Source organism: Podarcis pityusensis (assembly GCF_964106645.2).
Source record: "Podarcis pityusensis genome assembly, chromosome: 6".
NCBI classification, from domain to species: Eukaryota; Metazoa; Chordata; class Lepidosauria; order Squamata; family Lacertidae; genus Podarcis; species Podarcis pityusensis.
The window spans coordinates 83,146,840-83,170,013 of record NC_138030.1 but is presented as its reverse complement, the minus strand read 5'-3'; the positions used below and the strand labels follow the sequence as shown (position 1 = coordinate 83,170,013).

General features: G+C 48.9%; 1 protein-coding gene across 1 annotated transcript in view; it reads right to left on the bottom strand.

The window, feature by feature from the left end:
• CACNA1E (calcium voltage-gated channel subunit alpha1 E) overlaps positions 1-23,174 on the bottom strand; it is a 434,559-nt gene that overhangs the window by 317,383 nt on the left and 94,002 nt on the right. The window contains exon 2 of the mRNA XM_081010251.1: positions 21,444-21,918. Coding sequence (XP_080866377.1) covers positions 21,444-21,895 — 452 coding nt within the window. The 5' untranslated portion in view covers positions 21,896-21,918. The remainder of the gene's footprint in view (positions 1-21,443; positions 21,919-23,174) is intronic.

Sequence of the window (23,174 nt, the reverse complement as noted above, 5' to 3'; positions counted from 1 at the left end):
CCCCTCCTCCCCCAGTTTCTAGCTTTGAGATTTTATTTTTAGCATAGTGTTGACATTACTGTTGTCATATAAATCAAACAGGAGGGAGGGCCAGTATATATTTAAGCCTTTTCTACCGCACCTATGGTTTTGTGTTGTTGTTTTAAACACCATGTAATGTATTGCAATTAGCAGCATGTGCATTTGTGTTGGTGGAGGCAAAACTGATTTCCTTGGAGACCACACATTGAGCACGCAGAAAGTCCCAGGCTTCAGCTCCTAGCATCTCCAACTAATTGGTTAGAGAACTGGGAAAGAAATCCGACCGAGACTCTAGAAGGGTGCTGGCCCTTGGAGCAGACAGCCCTGGCCTAGACAGACCAATCCTCTGACTTAGGAACAAGTTGGCTTCCTAAGTTCGCATACTAAGCATGCTCGTCTAATTACAAGACTGCAACCAACCAAAGTCCACTGAGTGCATTTCATCATTGTTCACTCATTCCTTTCTTTCATATTCCATTAATGCAAACAATACGGACAAACAGAAAAGCAATATTAACAGACCCTCCAAGTGTCCCTATTTTCCAGAGACAGTCCTAGATTTACAGCAGCCATCCTGGTTTCTGATTTGATCCCAGAATGTCCCGCTTTTCCTTGAGATGTCCCTATTTTCATTGGAGAAATGTTGGATGGTATGTATTAAGCATCAGTTGCTATAATTTTCTTATTAGTTAACAATAATAAGAATTTCTCAGATTTGATCAAGTTCTTGCTGGTCAAGAATTATAATATTGACCAAATAGGTGCTCCTGGGAAGTTCACAAGCAGGCTGGGGCTGGAGGAGGTCTTGCAATCCATCCAAACCAGCCCCTGTTTGAGGACCTCCAACAAGAGAGAGCCTTCTTCTGCTTCTTGTTGGTCCCCAGTATCCGGTATTATTCAGAGCCAGTTTGCAACAGTGGGGAGAGTATGACCCCTATGGCAGAGCTTGCAGCAGGTTATAGAGGACGCTACTTACTAAAACCCAAAGAAGTCAATCAGCAGCAAAAATCAACGTTCTACTGCACACAACCACCCTTTTGTAGAAGAACAGGGGTGCTTCTATTGATTTCAACTGATGACTTCTGCTTTGATGGCAGAAGTTACCGAAAACAGTAATCCACCGACCAGTAGCAACTTAGGAGCATTTTTAATCATCCAAAGGAAGGGGACAGATGAAAGTGTGGACACATCAGGAGTTAAGCTGATCTGGCTTGTTCTTGCTAGACCAGAGTGCACAGAACAAAGCTGATGTCATCTGTAAGATCTGATATCATAATCAGAGAAGTGAAAAGCTCTTCTGAGAGATTTGGTACCTTTCCCCTTGAATTTTCCAGTTCTGGGGGATTGCAGCTAAATGTTACTTTAACACAGTATTTTGCTGATTAAATTCTGTCTTTGGAAACCATGGGCAGAGCATTAGTGACATGAATACCAAAATAGGGAGGATATAACGGCCATAACTCTTGGTAGCTGAGACCAAAAGGCGCTTGCTGTCTAAATAATGAAAGTGTGGTCTGCTCTATTAATTAGATCATTTATAATAGCCATGACCATTAAGAGCAGAGTACAAGCACATGACCTGGATACTGAACTTTGCATTGAAAGGGTTATTTTCCAACTATCTGATATACAGTCATACCTTGGATTTCGAACAGCTTAGTTCTCTGAACGTTTTGGCTCCCGAACGCCGCAAACCTGGAAGTGACTGTTCCTGTTTGTGAACTATTTTTGGAAGCCGAACGTCCAACGGGGCTTTGGCAGCTTCCTGCAGCCAATCAGAAGCTGCGCTTTGGTTTCCAAACGTTTTGGAAGTCGAACGGACTTCCAGAACGAATTCCATTCTACTTCCAAGGTATGACTGTACTTTGAAGGCCTCTTTATATATATCTTTGGATATAGCAAAGGCAATTTAAATGCCGGACACCTAAAAAGGTAAAGTGTGACAGTATTTAAAAACATACTGGCTGTGAACTCCATTAGCAAAACTATGACGATTTTTCAAAAGGATTGGCTGTGCTTTGTCATTTGTAGCAAAGGCGACAAAAAGTGTTTTTACAGTCTCACCCCTATAAACTAAGGATGACACTTCATACATCTGGTGAAATGGACTGCAGTCCATGAATGCTTTTGCCATAACAGAGTTATTAGTCTTTAAAGGTGTCACAAGACTCTTTGCTGTTTATGATGAAGATTTATGCATATTCATCCCCCAGTGTCTTATCCCTCAAGGAATGATAGCAGAACATGTAAACTGTCCCCAAGAAAAGTATTTTATTTCACACATTACGGAATATGAAACTATCCTTGGTGGTACTTGATCTACTGTGGCTGTTTCATGAGAATAAACTGCCACTCAACAGTGCTGCAACCAACAAGTGATGAATTGTGTGGACGCACCTTCAGAGGTGTGCGTTCTCATCGCTCCGGAGCAGAGGGCAAGTCTATAGTTCAGCAGTTGAACACATAATTCTGAATGTGGAAGATCCCATGTTCAATTCCTGGCAGCTCCACTCACTGGAGGAGGAAGGGGGGTGCAGTGGGGGCAGCTCTCCCTGGGTGTCATCCCTGAGGGGGGTGACATCACCGTGTTGCCCTCTGGGACGCTTGCCACAGGCGGCACTCCCCTGGGATGCTTGCCCCGCCCCCATGGGCAGCTAGCTCCACCCCCACGGGTGGATAGCCCCTGTCAGGAGCTCATCCTACACTCGAGTAGGACCCTGGCAGAGACACATGTTCTTTCCCTCTTGGTCGATCATTCGGGAGCTTCAAAAGCTTTCTTCAGCCCGAACATCACAGCGACCGATGCCAACAGAAATCAGCACACTTAGGGATCCGCAGAGTTTGTGCAGCTTGCGTAACAGACCTCAGCAACTCAGCATTTTGGCTAATCTACTTTATTTACTTATAAACACACATGGAACACTGCAACATGGCTCCCTCTCTCTCTAGCATCAGACAGCAAAGAGAAAAGGAACAAAGGCCAATAGTCCCACTTCACGGAACACAGGAACACAAACATCCTGTCTCCGTCACTTCCCACACTGTGGAGTCGAAACATATAGCGTCATGTGAAAGACAACAATCCCATGACTGCAATCATGGAGCAGGAATTCTAACATCCCCACCCCTGGGTGCACAGCATGTGCGCTGCTCCAGGTGCCGGAGCAGCTAGCTCCGCCTCTGGCTCCACTTAAAAGGATCAGATAGCAGGTGATGTGAAAGATGGCTCTGCTTGAGACACAGGAGTAGCTGCTGCAGGTGGAAGTGGAAAGCTCAGGACTAGATGGGCAAATAGTTGATCTGTTATTAGGCAACTTCCTGAGTTTCTATGGGGATACATACTTAAGAGTAAAATGGCAGAATAAAGGTGGGAGCAGGCATCAAGGTGCTCCGAGCCACTGAGCTCATTTGGGCTTGGAGTAACACATCACGGATGCAGGGGAACAGTGGAAGGAGCCAGCTGGGGAAACCCCAAGGGAAGAAGGCCCAGAGACCAGGGATAAGTGGTCAGAGGGAGAAGAGGGAGAAGACTGGGAGGAGGAGGTGTTGGAATCTGAAGAGGTAATAGGGCTGAGTGAGCTGGGAGAGAGAAGTCCAAAATCAGAGGCAAAAGTTGAAGCAGGAGAGGAGGGAGGCCAAGATGAGAAATGACTCCAGCTGGCGAAGAGACACGGGTGTCTCCCCCTCCTGCAGCAACAAGCTCCCCTTCCTCCTGGTCTCCCAGAACTAGGAGAGTCGTGAAAAAGGCAGAGGAGAAGTTAGCTTCATGCAGGTGCAAGTTGCTGTGGGAAACACTGGAAAGGAAGGGACTTAGGCAGCTGTGGAGAGGCAGGTACCTTCAGTCTCAGCAACTACGGTATTGTTCCGTCTATAAGACAATGTTTTTTTATTGTTAAAAAATGTTACAAATTGGGGGTCGTCTTCCACATGGATAGTGCAGAGGGGGGACGGGTGATTGGCGGCAGCCGCAAGCAGGAGATTTTCAGTGTGTGGCTGTGGCAAGGCCTGACGGTGATTGGCTGCTGCGGCAGCAATTGGGCGGGCGTTTGGCGGCAGCTGGCAGGCAGACGATTTGCAGTTTCACCGAGGCATGTGATTGGCAGCAGTGGTCAGGTGGGTGAGCGATTGTCGGCAATTCCCCCCCTAAAAAAAGCTCAACAACTACGGGAAATCTCCCTCCATTTCCTTAATTTGGAGTCTCAAAAAATAGGGGTCGTCTTATACACGAAAAAATCCAGTACTTTATGGGTGCAAGACTTACTGGAGATGAGTTGCTGTGTTCATTAGGCCTGACACTCCTGTGCAGACCCTGGTTTTGCTAATAAAGAGTTAACTCCACTTTCTTGGTGTGATTTACTGCTGGCTCACTCCTGTCATGACAGTGATAGTTCTATGAACACCCCCAAATTATGCAACTATTCCTTCCAAGGGAGTACAGCCCAATTTGATCTTGCACGCAATGCAATTCCGGGACCTGGGAACTGCCCTTCCAAAGGGTCTCAATCTGGTCACAATTCTGCTAAAGTTTGTTGTTGTTGTTTAGTCATTTAGTCGTGTCTGACTCTTCGTGACCCCATGGACCAGAGCACGCCAGGCACTCCTGTCTTCCACTGCCTCCCCCAGTTTCGTCAAACTCACGTTAGTAGCTTCAAGAACACTGTCCAACCATCTCGTCCTCTGTCGTCCCCTTCTCCTTGTGTCCTCAATCTTTCCCAACATCAGGATCTTTTCCAGGGAGTCTTCTCTTCTCATGAGGTGGCCAAAGTATTGGAGCCTCAGCTTCAGGATCTGTCCTTCCAGTGAGCACTCAGGGCTGATTTCCTTCAGAATGGATAGGTTTGATCTTCTTGCAGTCCATGGGACTCTCACGAGTCTCCTCCAGCACCATAATTCAAAAGCATCAATTCTTCGGCAACCAGCCTTCTTTGTGGTCCAGCTCTCACTTCCATACATCACTACTGGGAAAACCATGGCTTTAACTATATGGACCTTTGTTGGCAAGGTGATGTCTCTGCTTTTTAAGATGCTGTCTTGGTTTGCCATCACCTTTCTCCCAAGGAGCAGGCGTCTTTTAATTTCGTGACTGCTGTCACTGCTGAAGTTTATTAGCCCTTACCCAGAACGTGACTGCATCCAAAGCACCAGTTTAGGACACGCACAACTTCTCCTGCTTCAGGTGTTAAAGAGAAATAGAGCTAGGTGTCTTCAGTGACACATTGCCCAGATCTCCTAATGACTGCCCATAGGGGCTTTATATACCGTAGATATTAAATAGCACTGGGGACAAAATTGTAATCTGTGGCACCCTGTAGATCAACTGTCAATATTACAGTTTGGAACATGTAGATAGGAGCGAACCTGCCATAAATTAATGCCCCCAACTCCATTAGGATACTTTGGGGTCAATGGTCTCTAAAACCACTGAGAGATTCAGGAGAATTGACAGGATTGAACACGATAATCCAGTGCTGCAAAAACACAACATTGTGTGGGCTTACACTGATGTAGAGAGTGTGATGTGTGTACACATGTGAATCTATTTTTAAATATTATTCCTTTTAAGCCAATCGCTTGCTTTTTGGAACAGATGGAGCTACTTGAAGTTGAGAGGTATCTAGGCCAATACTTCAGAAAAGCTAATTGCTCACAATTCATGTATTACTATTTTTTTTAAAAAAAAGTTTATATATGGCGTGGGAAGCATCTTCAGCCTTGAAGGCCAGACAAATAAACTTATCACCAATGGAAGAGCCATAGCTAGCCTTTACATTCTTTTTTGCATGCAGTTAGTAAGCTGGTAAAATGTGGTCTTGACTATGCTACCACTCAGTGGATTTGTAACTGGCTGACTGACCGAACCCAAAGGGTGCTCATCAATGGTTCCTCTTCATCCTGGAGAAGAGTGACTAGTGGGGTGCCACAGGGTTCTGTCTTGGGCCCGGTCTTATTCAACATCTTTATCAACGACTTGGATGATGGACTCAAGGGCATCCTGATCAAATTTGCAGATGACACCAAATTGGGAGGGATGGCTAACACCCCAGAGGACAGGATCACACTTCAAAACGACCTTGACAGATTAGAGAACTGGGCCAAAACAAACAAGATGAATTTTAACAGGGAGAAATGTAAAGTATTGCACTTGGGCAAAAAAAATGAGAGGCACAAATACAAGATGGGGGACACCTGGCTTGAGAGCAGTACATGTGAAAAGGATCTAGGAGTCTTGGTTGACCACAAACTTGACATGAGCCAACAGTGTGACGCGGCAGCTAAAAAAGCCAATGCAATTCTGGGCTGCATCAATAGGAGTATAGCATCTAGATCAAGGGAAGTAATAGTGCCACTGTATTCTGCTCTGGTCAGACCTCACCTGGAGTACTGTGTCCAGTTCTGGGCACCACAGTTCAAGAAGGACACTGACAAACTGGAACGTGTCCAGAGGAGGGCAACCAAAATGGTCAAAGGCCTGGAAACAATGCCTTATGAGGAACGGCTAAGAGAGCTGGGCATGTTTAGCCTGGAGAAGAGGAGGTTAAGGGGTGATATGATAGCCATGTTCAAATATATAAAAGGATGTCACATAGAGGAGGGAGAAAGGTTGTTTTCTGCTGCTCCAGAGAAGCGGACACGGAGCAATGGATCCAAAGTACAAGAAAGAAGATTCCACCTAAACATTAGGAAGAACTTCCTGACAGTAAGAGCTGTTCGACAGTGGAATTTGCTGCCAAGGAGTGTGGTGGAGTCTCCTTCTTTGGAGGTCTTTAAGCAGAGGCTTGACAACCATATGTCAGGAGTGCTCTGATGGTGTTTCCTGCTTGGCAGGGGGTTGGACTCGATGGCCCTTGTGGTCTCTTCCAACTCTATGATTCTATGATTCTATGATTCTAGTATAAACGGGCATGTTGCTGTCATGAACAGGTAACATCCTTGTCACAAATGGTACAGCTTTTCGCAAAACTGATCCTGGAAGTTACAAAATGGCCGTCCTTACAGCAGATGAAGCAATGATTCTGTAGGGATGCAGAGAAAAACCTGCCCCATGCTATGCAGGCTACAGCCCGTCCAGAGCTCCGTAAGCCCTGGCAACAGATTTTTATGACTCTGGGAAGGCCTAGTGAGACCTCTAGGAATTTGGTGAACTTCCATTCCCACCTGCAAGCAACTTCCATAATGTGTCTGGAGAGCTAGAAATTCTAGGCAACCCTGGCTCGGGCTGGCTGTTTTCTTTGTGGAATTTATCTTCTAAGTTTCACATAGGTAAAGGGACTCCGGACCATTAGGTCCAGTCGTGACCGACTCTGGGGTTGCGGCGCTCATCTCGCTTTATTGGCCGAGGGAGCCGGCGTACAGCTTCCGGGTCATGTGGCCAGCATGACTAAGCCGCTTCTGGCAAACCAGAGCAGCGCACAGAAACACCGTTTACCTTCCCACCGGAGCGGTACCTATTTATCTACTTGCACATTGACGTGCTTTCGAACTGCTAGGTTGGGAGGAGCAGGGACAGAGCAACGGGAGCTCACCCCGTCGTGGGGATTCGAACCGCCGACCTTCTGATCGGCAAGTCCTAGGCTCTGTGGTTTAACCCACAGAGCCACCCGCGTCCCTAAGTTTCACATACATCTAGAAAATAAAATCCATTTTAACTGAGGCAGAGGTGGTCTTTCAAGCAGAGTGTTCCATTATCAGGTATCTGTTGCTTCACCATGCACTGTTGCCAACTGCTTAACCCCCAGCCCCTCAAAATGAAGCCTTATTTCCTTCACTGTGTACTGGTTCTATTTAATTCCCTTTGCTCCTCCTCCATCCCCTACAAAACCTGAAAGGGCCTTTTCTCAGTGGTAGGGAATGAAATTCCTGCTCTGCATACAAATGGTCCCCAGTTCATTCCTGCCACCTCCATGTTGGATTGGGAGAGACCCATGTCTGAAACCAGCTCTCTAGGGTTTCCCAAACTTGGGTCTCCAGCTGTTTTTGGACGACAATTCCCATCATCTCTGGCCACTGGTCCTGTTACCTAGGGGTGATGGGAGCTGTAGTCCAAAACAAGCTGGAGACCCAAGTTTGCAAAATCCTGGTGTAGGGCTTTGATGGCCTGACAAGACAGCTTCCTATGCAACAAACCCCAAACTCACCTCAGTAGCAAAACAAGCCATTCCAGGGCATTGGAGACAGCGGGTAGCCTGTGAAGCACCACAGTGATTAAGCTTCTCCTTTCTGCACACAAGATGAAGGAGCTCCTCTCAATGGCACATCTTTGAGTTGGCCTGCAAAGTCGGTGAGCCCCCAAGCCAAATGCCACGCATCAGCCACGTATTGTGTTTGTCACTCACATACCACAATATCCTTCCCCCCACACATGTACCAAATATAGCCACAAAAGCTGACTTTCTGAATATTTGGTGGGCCTGCTATGTCTGCCGGGTGAGTCACGATCATGTCAGTGGATCACAAGTTCTTCATTTCTGCATTTTCCACGCCGTAGAGATGCACAGATGGATCTCACATCCAACCCAAACCGATGCCCCTGATCAGGCAGCAAAGACAGTTGATAGATCTCATTAGTATCAAACAGGACGACAGGGTGTTAATTAGAGAAACAGCCACTGTAGGTATTAAGCTGCATATCAATGAGTGACCCCCTTTCCTCTGTCTTCTGCCTGCCAATTATTTATTAATTTGAGACACGGACACACACACACCCCTCTGGCTCACTGCCAGTAATAAGGCACTGATCCTGCTCGTGAAGCTTGCTCAATTCCATTTCATATCTATCTTGTGCCCAAAGTCACACTGCACTTTTTCTAGTGCCAAAGGGTAAGGAGAAGCTTAAACTTGGGAAGTAAAACCATACCAATTACATATACTATGTAAATATAATGAGCTTGAAAGAGAAAGAAGAGCAACTCAGTTTGCTTTTCACTGTGGTCCATTTCTCATATGAAGCAGAGGCAAACCTGAGTTTGCCCCAAGTACTGTATTTATGTTACAGACATTCTGGAGCTACAGCCAGTTCTGCCTGTACAATACCTATGTTTGCAAACCTGTATCTGGTGCACTTTTTCTATTTAGCTATACACCTAAAACCTATCATGTTTTAAGAGGCCCATGAGGCTTTATGAAGAAAGAGACCCAAAGAAAACAATATGTAACAGAAGCACGACCACGGCTATGGAATCAGTCTTGATTTGCAAGCAGCCCACAACCAGACACCAAACCAGGTGGAAGGAAGAAGTGAGATTTCCACTATAGCCAGAGTGGGATAAACTGCTGCTCCCCACCCTCCACTCCTTGGTGTCTTTTTCCCAGCTCTTCCTGCAGCCCAATCCTGGCTGGGCTAAGAGGCACAGTGCCAATCCACCTCCTAGTACAATAATTACGATATAAGGAGCTGCTGCTATCACATAGTAACATCCAAATATTAAGGTATTCAGAAACTGAATGATTCAACCCACACTCAAAAATTACTGGTTTAAACATTTTTGGTACAGTAACTAGAATTATGGAGATTTTTGCACTTCGATCCTCCCAAAGCTCTCGTGGAGGCTCTGCACATGACTTAACAGCCCTCAAGTAAAGGATGACACCTGGACAAGGAGGAATATTTTTTATAAAAATTAGCCCTTCATTACTGCAGATGGTGACAGCAGTCCCAAAATCAAAAGACATCTGATTCTTGGGAGAAAGGCAATGACAAACCTAGACAGCATCTTAAAAAGCAGAGACATCACCTTGCCGACAAAGGTCCATATAGTTAAAGCTACGGCTTTCCCAGTAGTGATGTATGGAAGTGAGAGCCGGACCACAAAGAAGGCTCATCGCCGAAGAACTGATGCTTTTGAATTATGGTGTTGGAGGAGACTCTTGAGAGTCCCATGGACTGCAAGAAGATTGAAATATACTCAGAGTCGCAAAGTGATTTCATGCTCTTTATTCAGCTCATAGTGGTGAGGAGGAATGAATAAATGTCCCCTCACAGTATCTGCTTTATATACATTATTTACACAATGGGCTGCACATGATTGGCTAATTCTGGAATTCTACTGTAAGCCAATCAGGTTGTGGATTCACTTCTATCTGGAGCAGGATTGGGTGGTTCCTGCCAACCAATCATACTGCTGCATTGTTCTAGGACCAATCAGACTGCTGCATTCTGAATCCTATTGTTCTAGGACCAATCAGACTGCTGCCTTTTGGATCCTATTGTTCTAGGACCAATCAGACTGCTACAGTTTGGATCCTATTCAACTCAGTACATAACACCCCTCCCCTCTAAGTTCCAGTCCTGCCCGGGAGGTCGCATTCATAGTCCTCAAGGTATGCCGGCGGCCTACGTGTGCGTTGTGGCCTGGGGTGTTCCCTGGTCCGGGCTCCGGGTTCTGGCTCGTGTTCCAAGGATGCTGGCTGTGATGCGGCTGTTTGGTCTGGTGCAACCGGCTCGCTCAGTCGTGGTTCTGGTTCCGGTGTCCTTTCGGCCTCACGGGTCCTCTCTGTATTTACTGATTCTGCCTCTCCTGCTGGCCCCTCCTGCTCTATGGGCCTCACTGCCCCGCTGTTCCCTTGGGACTCCTCTGACCTGTCCTCCTCCTGGTTTTCTCCCGGGAATCGTCGCCGTATCTGGTCGCAGTGGCGGCGCCAGCATTGCCCCCCATCCGTTAGCACCTCGTACGACACGGGGCCAGTGACCCTGGTGATTGTGGCGGGTACCCATGCTGGGCCTGCCCCAAAATTCTTTGCGTACACTGGGTCCTGGGCCTCGAAGGTCCGGGGGTTCCTGCCTTCCCCCACCACTATCTCATCCTGAGCTCTATCGGGGTGAAGGCGGTCCAATCTGATTGCAAGGCGCCGACCCATTAGTAGTTCAGCGGGGCTCCGGCCAGTCGTTGAGCTGGGGGTGCTGTGCTGTGCTAGAAGGAATGTGGCAAGGCGGTACTCCCAGTCCCCTTGCGTCATGCGGCGAAGGGTGTCCTTGGTGGTCCGCACCATGCGTTCTGCTTGGCCATTGGTGGCAGGGTGGAACGGCGCCGAACGGATGTGGCGGATGGCGTTCTGCGCTGTGAAGGTTTGGAATTCTCCTGACGTAAATGCAGTCCCGTTGTCTGAGACGAGAGTGTCAGGGAGCCCGTGGGTTGCAAACAGCCTGCGTAGTCCCGGATGGCTGCGGACGTGGAAGTGGACGGTACCAGTGCGACTTCCAGCCATTTGGTGTAGGAGTCCACCACTATGAAGAATGTTTTCCCCTGAAAGGGGCCAGCGAAATCCACATGCAGGCGTGACCATGGTGCTCGGGCGGACTCCCAGGACTGGACTGGGGCCCTTGGGGGATCTGGGCGGGATTCTTGGCAGGCCTGGCAGTGTTTGACCCAGGCCTCTATCTCTCCATCGATCCCCGGCCACCACACATAACTCCTGGCAAGGGCCTTCATTCTTACTACCCCTGGATGTGTCTCGTGTAGGGCTGTGAGGACCCTTTTGCAGAGGGGCTGGGGAACAACGACTCTGCTTCCCCATAACAGGCACCCCTTGTGGGCCGACAGTTCATGTTTGCGGGTTGTGTAGCCGGCGAATTCTGGCCCGGGGCTGCTGCTGGGCCATCCCCTCCACACCCAGTCCAGGACCCGGGAGATGACCCTATCTTTCTTGGAATGGTGTGCAACTTCTTGTGCCTGAATGGGGCGGTCGGGAAGCAGCTCCAGGCTCATAACCTCTTGTGCAGGTGCTGGGTCAGGGCCTGTTTCCGGTAGTGGTAGCCTGCTGAGGGCGTCCGCATGGCCCATCGCCTTCCCAGGTCGGTGAATCAGTGCATACTGGTAGCTGGCAAGGAAAATTGACCACCTGAGGACGCGAGGAGACAGCACTTGGGGGGTCTGCTTTTCGGGGGCAAACAAGCCAAGCAACGGCTTGTGGTCAGTCACCACGGTGAAGGGCCGCCCGTACAAGAAATCATGGAATTTTTTTACTCCCTTTACGATTGCCAGACCCTCCTTGTCGATTTGCGAGTAGTTCCGCTCGGTTGTGTTGAGTGTCTGGGAAAAGTACGCCACCGGTACCTCTCTTCCATCCGGGAGTTGGTGCCCCAGGACAGCTCCAATGCCATAGGGTGAGGCGTCGCATGCTAGCACCACCGGCAGCCTCTCGTTGAAGTGTGCCAAGACCGAGTTTGAGACAAGCAAGTCCTTGACTGCCTGGAATGCGGCCTCCTGGCGCTGGCCCCACACCCAAGGGGCCCGCTTGTCCAGGAGTCTGTGTAGGGGCTCCGCTACCGCCGCCTTGTGGGGAAGGAAGGAATGGTAAAAGTTCAATAGTCCCAAGAAGGCCTGAAGTTCAGTCTTGCTCTTGGGCGCTGGGGCATCACAAATGGCCCGTACCTTGTCCCCAGTCGGGTGGACCCCTTCTGCGTCCACCATAAATCCCAGAAAGTCCACCTGAGGCACTCCTAGTAGACATTTTTCCCGCTTCACCTTGAGACCCGCCGTCTGGAAACGGTGCAGAACGGTGCGGAGGCGGTCCTCAAACTCCTCTGGTGTGGGGCCGGCAATCAACACATCATCGAAGAAGGGGGTGACGCCAGGAATCCCTTTAAGGAGAGAGTCCATTATATTCTGGAATATGCCTGGTGCCACGCTGACACCGAATTGCAGCCGCTTTACCCTGAACGCTCCTCTGTGCGTCACAATCGTCTGTGCCTCTGCTGTGGCCTCATCTACTGGCAGCTGTTGATATGCTTGGGCCAAGTCCAGCTTGCCAAAAATTTTCGACCCAGCCAGGGTGGCAAGGACATGGCTGACCACTGGCACTGGGTATGCGTGGGCCGTGAGGGCCTTGTTTATGGTACATTTGTAGTCTGCGCAGATGCGGACCGAACCATTAGGCTTGACGGGTGTGACGATTGGGGTTTCCCAGGGAGCATTAGGCACCGGCTCCAGCACTCCTTGCTCTACGAGTCGGTCCAATTCCTCGTCTATACGGGGTTTCAAGGCGAACGGGACCCGGCGGGCCTTGAGCCTGACCGGTCGTACTGCGGGGTCAAGCTGTAGCGCAATAGGGGGGCCCGTATACTGTCCCAATTTCCCATCAAAAACCCCTGGAAATTCCTTGCATATGGCGTCCACGTCCACTTGTAAGCTAGTGTGGTTCACCTCGGTGACAGCTAGCCCCAGTGGTCCAAACCATGCCAATCCCAGTAAGCTAATGTAGGGGCCCTTGACCACAAGCAAGTCCAGTTGCCGCGTCCGCCCTCGGTATTGCACCCTGAAGGTCCCCACCCCCATTGTGGGGACCTTACGTTTCTGGAAGTCCCGGAGGGTGAATGGGGCCGGCCTGAGTTTGGGACCCCCAGTGGGACACAGTTTCCTTAAGGTCCTTGCCGAGATTATGGATAGAGTTGAACCCGTGTCAAGCTCCATGCGGCATGGGGCCCCCTCTATCTGTACCTCTACATAAATTTTCTCTACGTTGGGGTGGGGCAACTGGTATACCTGGAAGTCCGTGAGCTCCGTCGAGTTGCCTTGGTGCGTTGGGCCCCGGGACCTGGGGCTCTTGGATTGGTCATCTGATGCCTGGTGTCGGGTGGGCCGAGCCCGACACACCCGGGCGATGTGTCCCGATTTTCTGCACTGCCTGCACTCTGCGTTGCGGAAACGGCAGGTCCTCCTCTCGTGACTCTCCCCGCAGCTTGCGCAGTTCCCTCCTTCTCGTCGAGGCAGCTGTGGTCTGTGCGCTGCTTGAGTGCGCTGCTGTACTCGGTGCACCTCCTCCCTGTCGGATCCTGAGTCGTCGGTGAGGTCTTCATGGTGGACCCTCGGTTGGGATGGCAGGCTCGGCCGTGCCTCTTGGGTCGACCTCTCGGCAGCTTCTGTTGCCAGGGCCTCCTCCAGAGCGACCTGGAACGTTAGGTCCTTCTTAGCGTAGAGGCGTCGTTGCAGCTTCTCATCCTTCAGGCCACCGACGAGGCGGTCACGAAGCATGTTCTCCAGCTCTGAGAAGTTGCAGAACCGGGCGGCTTGGCGGAGAGAGGTCACAAACCCAGTTATGGTTTCCCCAGGGGCTTGCCGCTTTGCGTAGAAGGCATTTCGACGAGCCACCACTGAGGGCTGCGGCGAAAAGTGCCCCTTCAGCTGTTCCATTATTGTTTTGTATGGAACAGTAGCGACGTCTTCAGGCGCAAGGAGAGCCCGGGCGATTTCAAACGTCTCCTCTCCGCAGACGCTGAAGAATATCGCCCTCTTCTTGGCGTCTTCTTCGTCGGTGACCCCTTTGGCTTCTAGGAGGAAGGTGAAACGGGAGGCGTACGCTTCCCAGTCTCCAGATGCTGGGTTGAATGGCGAGAAGCTGCTGTTGGCTGCCATTCTGAGTTCCTTGTGCCCCGGAGCTGAAGCCTGGATACACGGTGCGAGGCAGCGGTGCGGCAGTTGGCGGTGCTGCGGTGCTGTGTGTGGCAGTCAGCTCAGCGGGATCCCATCCTCGTCGCCAGTGAAATATACTCAGAGTCGCAAAGTGATTTCATGCTCTTTATTCAGCTCATAGTGGTGAGGAGGAATGAATAAATGTCCCCTCACAGTATCTGCTTTATATACATTATTTACACAATGGGCTGCACATGATTGGCTAATTCTGGAATTCTACTGTAAGCCAATCAGGTTGTGGATTCACTTCTATCTGGAGCAGGATTGGGTGGTTCCTGCCAACCAATCATACTGCTGCATTGTTCTAGGACCAATCAGACTGCTGCATTCTGAATCCTATTGTTCTAGGACCAATCAGACTGCTGCCTTTTGGATCCTATTGTTCTAGGACCAATCAGACTGCTACAGTTTGGATCCTATTCAACTCAGTACATAACAAAGATCAAACCTATCCATTCTGAAGGAAATCAGCCCTGAGTGCTCACTGGAAGGACAGATCCTGAAGCTGAGGCTCCAATACTTTGGCCACCTCATGAGAAGAGAAGACTCCCTGGAAAAGACCCTGATGTTGGGAAAGATGGAGGGCACAAGGAGAAGGGGACGACAGAGGACGAGAGTGTTCTTGAAGCTACCAACATGAGTTTGACCAAACTGCAGGAGGCAGTGGAAGACGGGAGTGCCTGGCGTGCTCTGGTCCAGGGGGTCACGAAGTCTCGGACATGACTAAACAACAACCACAACTCTTGGAAAACAGGGTTTTACTAACCTGGTCAGGAAGGCCCAGATTAAACAATTTTTGGTGGGGAGGGGATAAAACAACCTGCAGCAATTAAGTAAAAGTGAATTCCAAAAAATCTAGAGATGGGAATTTGATGGTGAGAATTACATGCCCTCCAGCCACATCTTCTGCAAAGTGCAGCCACAGGAGAATTTAAGGGGAGGGGTGATCTAGGTTACCTTCTTGGCAAAGCCCAATCCTGCACCCTGTGTGAACCGACTGCGCACTCCATCATGCCACTAGATTTCTTTGCAATCTGCAAGGAATTCAAGGCAGGTGCAGGGAAGCATCTTGGCAGGCACTGATATGTGAAAAGTGTTCCTCCCCAACCTCTGCCTTACACCCTCAGTTGCTAGTTCTGTCAAATGCTAATCAACATTGCAGGCCTACCAGCCAATGCCGACAAATAGCAGCAGTCAAAATATTGACATAGTGAAATCAAACATCGGTGGGTATTTTAAAAAAACAGAGATCCAGTGTTTGGATAATATTTGAGCCTCCAGAAAATGGCTGGAGAACACTCAACTTCAAAACATGCAGTGAAAAATTTCCAGACCTTTTGTTTTGCAGGGAGGAATTAAGTCAGCTCTACAATTGACACTTTGGCCAAGCCCTTTCTCCACCATTTGATGGTGTCTTGAATCCGGCACAGGACCAAGCAGCTGAGGTGGCAAAGGAGCAGAACGGTTATACTGCCACTTGAAAAGGAAGCCTTGGGGGCCGGTCTCATTTACTCCAAAATGAAGCAAGGCCCTGACAACTTCAGTCTTCCCTTACCTGCCTGCCTGCCTTGTTATATCCTGTTGGGGCAGCTCCGCCTGGCATGAAGGACCACAAAGTCATTTTGGACTCACAGCTGTCCATGAAAGCACAGGTCAATTCTGTGTCCAGGGCAGTTGTACCAGCTGCATCTTGTCCGCAGGCTGAGACCCTACCTGCCCACAGACTGTCTCGCCAGAGTGGTGCATGCTCTAGTTATCTCCCTCTTGGACTACTGCAATGCACTGTACATGGGGCTACCTTTGAAGATGACTTAGAAACTGAAACTAATCCAGAATGCAGCAGCTAGACTGGTGACTGGAAGTGGCCGCTGAGATCATATGACACTGGCCCTGAAAGACCTACATTGGCTCCCAGTACGTTTCCGAGCACAATTCAAAGTGTTGGTGTTGACCTTTAAATTCCTAAACAGCCTCAGCCCAGTACACCTGAAGGAGCATCTTCACACACACACACCCCGTTGTTCACTGCTGAGGGACTTCTGGTGGTTCCCTCACTGCAAGATGCAAAGTTACAGGGAACCAGACAGAGGGCCTTCTCGGCAGTGGCGCCCACCCCGTGGAACACCCTCCCATCAGATGTCAAGGAAATAAACAACTATCTGACTTTTAGACTTCTGAAGGCAACCCTATATCGGGAAATTTTTAATGCCTAATGTTTTACCATTTTGTGTGTGTTGTAAACCACCCAGAGTGGCTAGGTGGTGGTTGTTGCTGCTGCTGCTGCTGCTGTTGTTGTTGTTGTTATTGTTGTTGTTGTTATGTCATTGGCTCTGGCTTCACTGAGTGCCTTGTTAGAATTCCTGCTCCATGATTGCAGTCATGGGATTGTTGTCTTTCTCATGATGGTATATGTTTTGACTCCACAGAGTGGGAAGTGAAGGAGACAGGATGTTTGTGCTACTGTGTTCCGTGAAGTGGGACTATTGTCCTTTGTTCTTTTTCTCTTGGCCGCTAGAGAGAGAGGGAGCTATGTTGCAGCGCTCTGTGTGTGTTTATATGTAAATAAAGTAGTTTAGCCCAAATGCTGAGTTGCTGAGGTCTGTTACGCATGATGCGCAAACTTTGCGGATCCCTAAGTGTGCCAGCGTTGGTTGGCGTCACTGTGATGTTCGGGCTGAAGAAAGCTTTTGAAGCTCCCGAACGAAAGACCAGGAGGGAGAGAACATGCCAGTCGGGCATGTGTCTCTACCAGGGTCCTACTCGAGTGTAGGCTGAGCTCCCAGCATTCTGTCCTACCATTTCCAAGGTACACCAGCTGCTGGTGCGAGGAAATGCCCAAAGAGAATTTTTGCCTGTGTCTTGCCCGGGAGAAGCAGCTGAGTTGCCCCATGAAAGGGGAGTCCTTTGGGGTTGAGGGCTGTGCTGGGGTCAACTGCAAAGCCCTGGAGGCCACGCAAAGCCACAAGGCTTCTGGCTGTCTAATATTAATGTGTGTATATGTATATATTCACAACCCCTGTTTAAAAGAGTCGCCACCGTCTCCAGGGGTTGAGGAATACAAGTTCCCAGTTGCTTAGCAATGCTTGACGACGGGTGGAGGGTGGGGAGGTGTTCAGGAGCAACTCTCTCTATTTGTTCTCCAGCGCAATTAGGGAGAGGGGGCTCTTTCCCCCCTTCTGCTCAAGGCTTGACTTATTCAAGGCAAAGCTGCCATGGAGACTGTCTCTTGCTTGGCAGCTAACGTCAACGCAAGCAGACAGATTCCATGGCATCCTCGGAAAGGTTTCTCAAAAGGGGGGATCAATCCCACCAGAGCGTTTAGACCACGCCAATCCCACCTCCCAGAAAGCTGCCACGTTGAGAATGGCACCCAACCCAACCCCGCCACCCACTTCGGGTTATGGGATGTCTGTGACCAGGATCCCTTGCGTGCCTTTTTGCAATCAAAGAAGATGCCAGGAGCGCAGTTATGAATCAGGATTGTGGCGCTGAGAGAGAAAGGCACTTACCCTTTTTCTACACACACCATTTCCCCAACTGAACTCCCTTCTACTAAAGCTGCCATTTGCCCTGCAGGGGAAAACAAAACAGGGTTCATGGGTACTTGTATGTTTCCCCCGGCAGATCAAACAATAACTTTATTGAAGCGTAAACTTTCAGAAATCATTATATAGGGTGGAATTCAACGCCATACTATTAGGAACATTTCAGCCCACCAGACAGTATGACCCGCCCCCCTCTGCCCACCTGTATGCTGTTCTGGGGTTTCTCTTGACCCCCTCCTTGAGTCCATTTGGAGGGGGGGAGAGATGGATTGAATAAGTGCAAGTCCTTGCACAGGCTTCTGCTGACAGAGCTTCTTAGGTGAATCCCAACTACAGCATATGAATTATCAGTATATTAGCATGTAATATATCCTATGCATATTATAGAATTATAGCAAACATCCTATATAAAAATGGCAAACTCAATTCTCTGAATATGGATCCTTATAGAAGCAAAATGGAATGCCACCCCCCACAAACAGGATATATTAATAGGCTTGGGCATGCCAAAAGGCTTGAGGTGCAACAATATTTAGGAAAGCAAGTCCTAAGTTTGTGTAAACACTAAAGCAGCTTGATGAGGACTGTCCATGCTGGCTGACCATTGGAGGACAGGCAAAGGAGAAATGAGGGGACTGAAGAGCTGTGGCTGACTGGATCAGGAACATTGGGGGGGGGGTGTAAAATACTCCTTCCCTCCCTTATGAAGCTGGCTGCACTGTCTCCAAAGCCTTCCAAGAGTTGAGTGCATTAGATTAAGGTTACCAGATTTTTTTCAATGAATCCAGGGACACTTTTCAACTTCCTACTAAATAGATGGATTTTGTCAGGGAACTGATTTGTAAATCCGGGGACTGTCCCCAGGAAACGGGGACATCTGGTAACCTTGCATTAGATCAGACCAGAACTCAAAACCATCCAGCCTGGGAAATGTTTTGCATTTTTTTGTTTGTTTGTTTCAAAATGGGAGCATAGGGCACCAGAACATTCTGTGCCCTGGCCTCACAATGCAAAAAGTGGCAGATTCAACCCTTGGCATCTCCAGGTAGGGCTAAGAAATCCCTGGAGAGGCCCTGCCAGTCAGTACAGACAACAAACACCAAGCTAGCTGGCCCAATGGTTGGATTCAGTAGAAGGCAGCTTCTGGTACTCTTAGAAAGCTGTGGATGGAGCTTCAACTTCACCCTGAGGATGTTGACCAGCTGCCATATTTTTGGAACAGCTTTCTTCGAGATCACTGACCCCAGGTTGAGTGCAGACAGAGAAGAATGGGTGGGGAGATGTGAACAAGAGTTGTATTTTGATGTGATGTCCATATTGGTCAAGAAGTTCATAGAACTGTAGAGTTGGGAAGACTCCAAATGGTCAAACCTCCTGCGATGCTGAAGGTTATCATCTGAAAACAAGGAGTTGTCCTCCAGTGACTTCTTGCTCCCTCCAGCCTTGCTATCACCATTATTAAAATTTATTGCATGCTTTTCTATTCGAAATGCAAGGCATCACACAATAAAATCAGGTAAGTACAGAGGAAGCTGCCTTAAACCAAGTCAGACCATTGGCTCATCCAACTCACTATTATCAACACTGACTGACACAGCTACTCCAGATTTTTGGGCAGCCCTGCCTGAATTTGACCAGGAATGAACAAGGGATAATTTGCATGTAAGGCATGTGCTGTACAAAAAGTAGAACTTAACAATCCAAATACTAAATAAACATATTGTGACTCCGTAGCAACAGTAATATCAAGCAAAGCCAGATGGCCCACGCTGGTGAAAGAACTCTCTCCCATACAAGCAGTCAAGTTGGAATTACTGTATTTTTCACTCCATAAGATGCACTTTTTTCTTCCTAAAAAGTAAGGGAAAATGTCTGTGCGTCTTATGGAGTGAATGTGTGGTCCCTGGAGCCAAATTGCCCAGGGGCAAAAAGCAGATCATGCTTTTTTTTTTTTAAGAGGGAAGTGGGTTTGGAACAAAGCTGCTGATTGTTTGCTGATCGGGGAGAGAGATAAGGGACGCTAGAGATACAGGAAGCTACCTGGGAGGGGGGAGGCAAAGACCGCAAACTTGCAAAGGGGAGAAACAGGAAGACTAAAGCAATAAGGAGAGAAATTAGAAGAAAAGGAGGAGCAAAAAACTGTTCCAGCTAAGGAAAAGACACTAAGGCAAACAAGAGGGAAGGGAGTGTTGAAAGGAAGCAGCTGATCGGTGGGATCGGAAGAGAGATAAGGGACTTAGCAGAGGCTGCCTGGGAGGGGGGAGGTAAAAGCCCATGGATCCTCAGGATTTTTACATTGGGTCACCCCAAATTCACCCCCAAATTCACCATCAGGTCACATAGCATGTCCATGGCTACAGCCTGCACCAAAAAAAATCATGCACCCACTGTTACGTGGGGCTGCAATGGCGCAAAAACATGGTTACAAAGCACAGATCCACATGGATACTCAGGATTTGTGCATTGGGTCACCCCAAATTCACCATCAGATCACATGTCTGTGGCCACAGCATGAACCACAAAAATCATACATCCACTGTTTCATTTAGAATTATTATTTTTTTCCTCCTCTAAAAACTAGGTGCGTCTTATGGTCAGGTGCATCTTATGGAGCAAAAAATATGTTAAATGGTGACATGGCCTCTTCCTCACACTCCCAGGCAGCACCAGTTCAGGTACTGGGAAGAGCTGGGCAAGATACCATCCAAAACTGGTTTGAAATCTGTATCATGCTATCAGTTTCATAGTTTTTAACCTGGCAATATATCGCGAATCATGATGCATGTATGTACGTGCTATGCAAAAATCACATGGGGAAAACCATGAAACCAGCCAATGTTTCTACATAGCGCCATCCTCAGTTCAGGCATTGTGATATACAGTACTTTTTTCTAGAAAAAGTGGTGCCAGAACTCAACATGAGCACCTCCCTTGTTCTCTTATAACGGCAATTGTGCCCACCTGGGAGGTGCCAGAACTGAGTTCCAACGAGTTCCAGCTGGAGGGAAAAAGCCCTGGTGAGATATCAATATATCACGATGTTTAGCTGGTGATATATCACAATGTTGAAAACCAGGTATCACCCAGCTCTAATGTAGTCATACCTTGGAAGCCGAACGCCTTGGCACCCATAAGTTTTGGCTCCCAAACACCGCAAACCTGGAAGTGAGTGTTCTGGTTTGCAAATGTTCTTTGGAACCTGAACGTCTGGCGTGGTTTCTGAGGCTTCCGATTGGCTGCAGGAGCTTCCTGCAGCCAATCGGAAGCCACGCTTGGTTTCCAGACATTTTGGAAGTCGAACAGACTTCCGGAACGGATTCCGTTCGACTTCTGAGGTACGACTGTACTGAGAAGTCCCTGCTCTGAGCCGCTACCAAATTTCACCTCTGGAAAGGAGGGGACTAAGAGCCCATTTCCCTGTCAATCTCAGAGGACGGGGAGGAACAGCCTGTGACCTCAGCCATGTACTTACTCCCACTCCTTCCGCCTCGCCTGCGGCGTGCTCTGCATCTTGTGGGCTTCATGCGCCTTGATGATATCCCGCTGTTCTATCAGGCCCCCTCGCCGACGCTTGATGACTTCTGGGCTCACGGGGATGAGTTGGCTCTGCCCCACATCCAATGTGCTGCCACCCTCCAACCCCAAGCTGGCTTCCCTCTCCTGGGAGCGCAGTTCGTAGAGGCCGTCGAAGCTGGTGGTGCGTGAGATGAGCGTGTCCGTCAAGGTCTCCGGCTCCAGCAGGCTGCAGGACTGAGCGGGCTGCATCAAACCCAGCCGGTGCTTCCGCCATGCTTCTTCCTCCGGCAGGGCCAGCATGCACCTCTGCGAGTCGCTGTCCAGTTCAGGGCTGCCACCGGGAGGGTAAGAGCCTGATTCGGGGAGCATGTGAGCGCTGAGAGAGCATGTGCCAAGGCTGAACATCATGGACGCAGCTGCAGAACATCACTCTAGGGACAAGGAACAGAAGGGCAAGAAAAGTTACCAGCAGGCTTCTTTCTGGGACCTGTTTTGAGCGGGGGGTGATTCAGGTTGCAGAACTGGAAGTGGATGCTGCCCTCTTTATAAATTGTGTCCCTCAAAAAATATCAACACAAAGCAGAAAAATAACCAAGGATCAAGGCCCTGTTGGGTTGAAATGCCACAGTCATTACCCAACACCTCCAGTAGGGTCATATGAATTTTTCTCTAGCCTGCAAGGGTTAGGAGAGGACATACATAGGTTCAGGAACAAACACACCCACCCCATCCCACAAATGTAATTGAGCACAGAATTTGTATCCCACGTCCCATGTTTTGCATGCAAAAGAGCTCAAGTTCAACCCCCTGGCATCTTGCCAGAGTAGTGCATGCTCTAGTTATCTCCCGCTTGGACTACTGCAATGCGCTCTACGTGGGACTACCTTTGAAGGTGACCAGGAAACTACAATTAATCCAGAAGGCGGCAGCTAGACTGATGACTGGAAGTGGCTGCCGAGACCATATAACACCATTCCTGAAAGACCTACATTGGCTCCTAGTACATTTCTGCAAGTTTCAACTCAGAAAGCAGTATTCAGTCATCAGTACCACACGTACCAAAAGGAATGATTGTGAAAATAAGAAATAGGGGCATAGGGCAGATTTTGTCCTCAGGGCACCACATCTCCAAAATCTGCCCCTGCACCCATTGGGGCAAGCAAGAAGCATTATCAATGGAAATGTCGTATATTATCATTTATAGAGCAAGTTGCTTCCTCGTGGGAAGTTCCTCCTTCAAGTCAACAGCACCTGCAGCTTTTACTCCTCCAATTAAGTTATCTGGAGGAACGCTGTCTACCAAGAGGGAGGAAGAAACAGATTATGACACACCAACCTCTTATCAGGGTTCAGTGAATTTGTGATGGGACTATGTGGCCTGGATCACACCTTCTCCCCCCACCCCCCCAAAAAACCCTCTGTACATTCCACTGTATGTTTTCTGCCTGATGAATGGAAGGATTTTCCAACTCTCTGAGAGAGGTGACACAGTGAGTTCAATAGCCTTTTCTAACATGGATTTGGGGTGTGAGAAAATGGATCTGTGGGAGCCGAACTGAATCTTATCAGATGTGTTTTTGTGCTTAAGTGAGTTTCAATTCAGCGGGTGAGATAGGAGTTTCGCAAGGCACAGCCACAGAACGACACTAGGCAAGGGAATTAATGTGTACACAATCCAATCCAAATA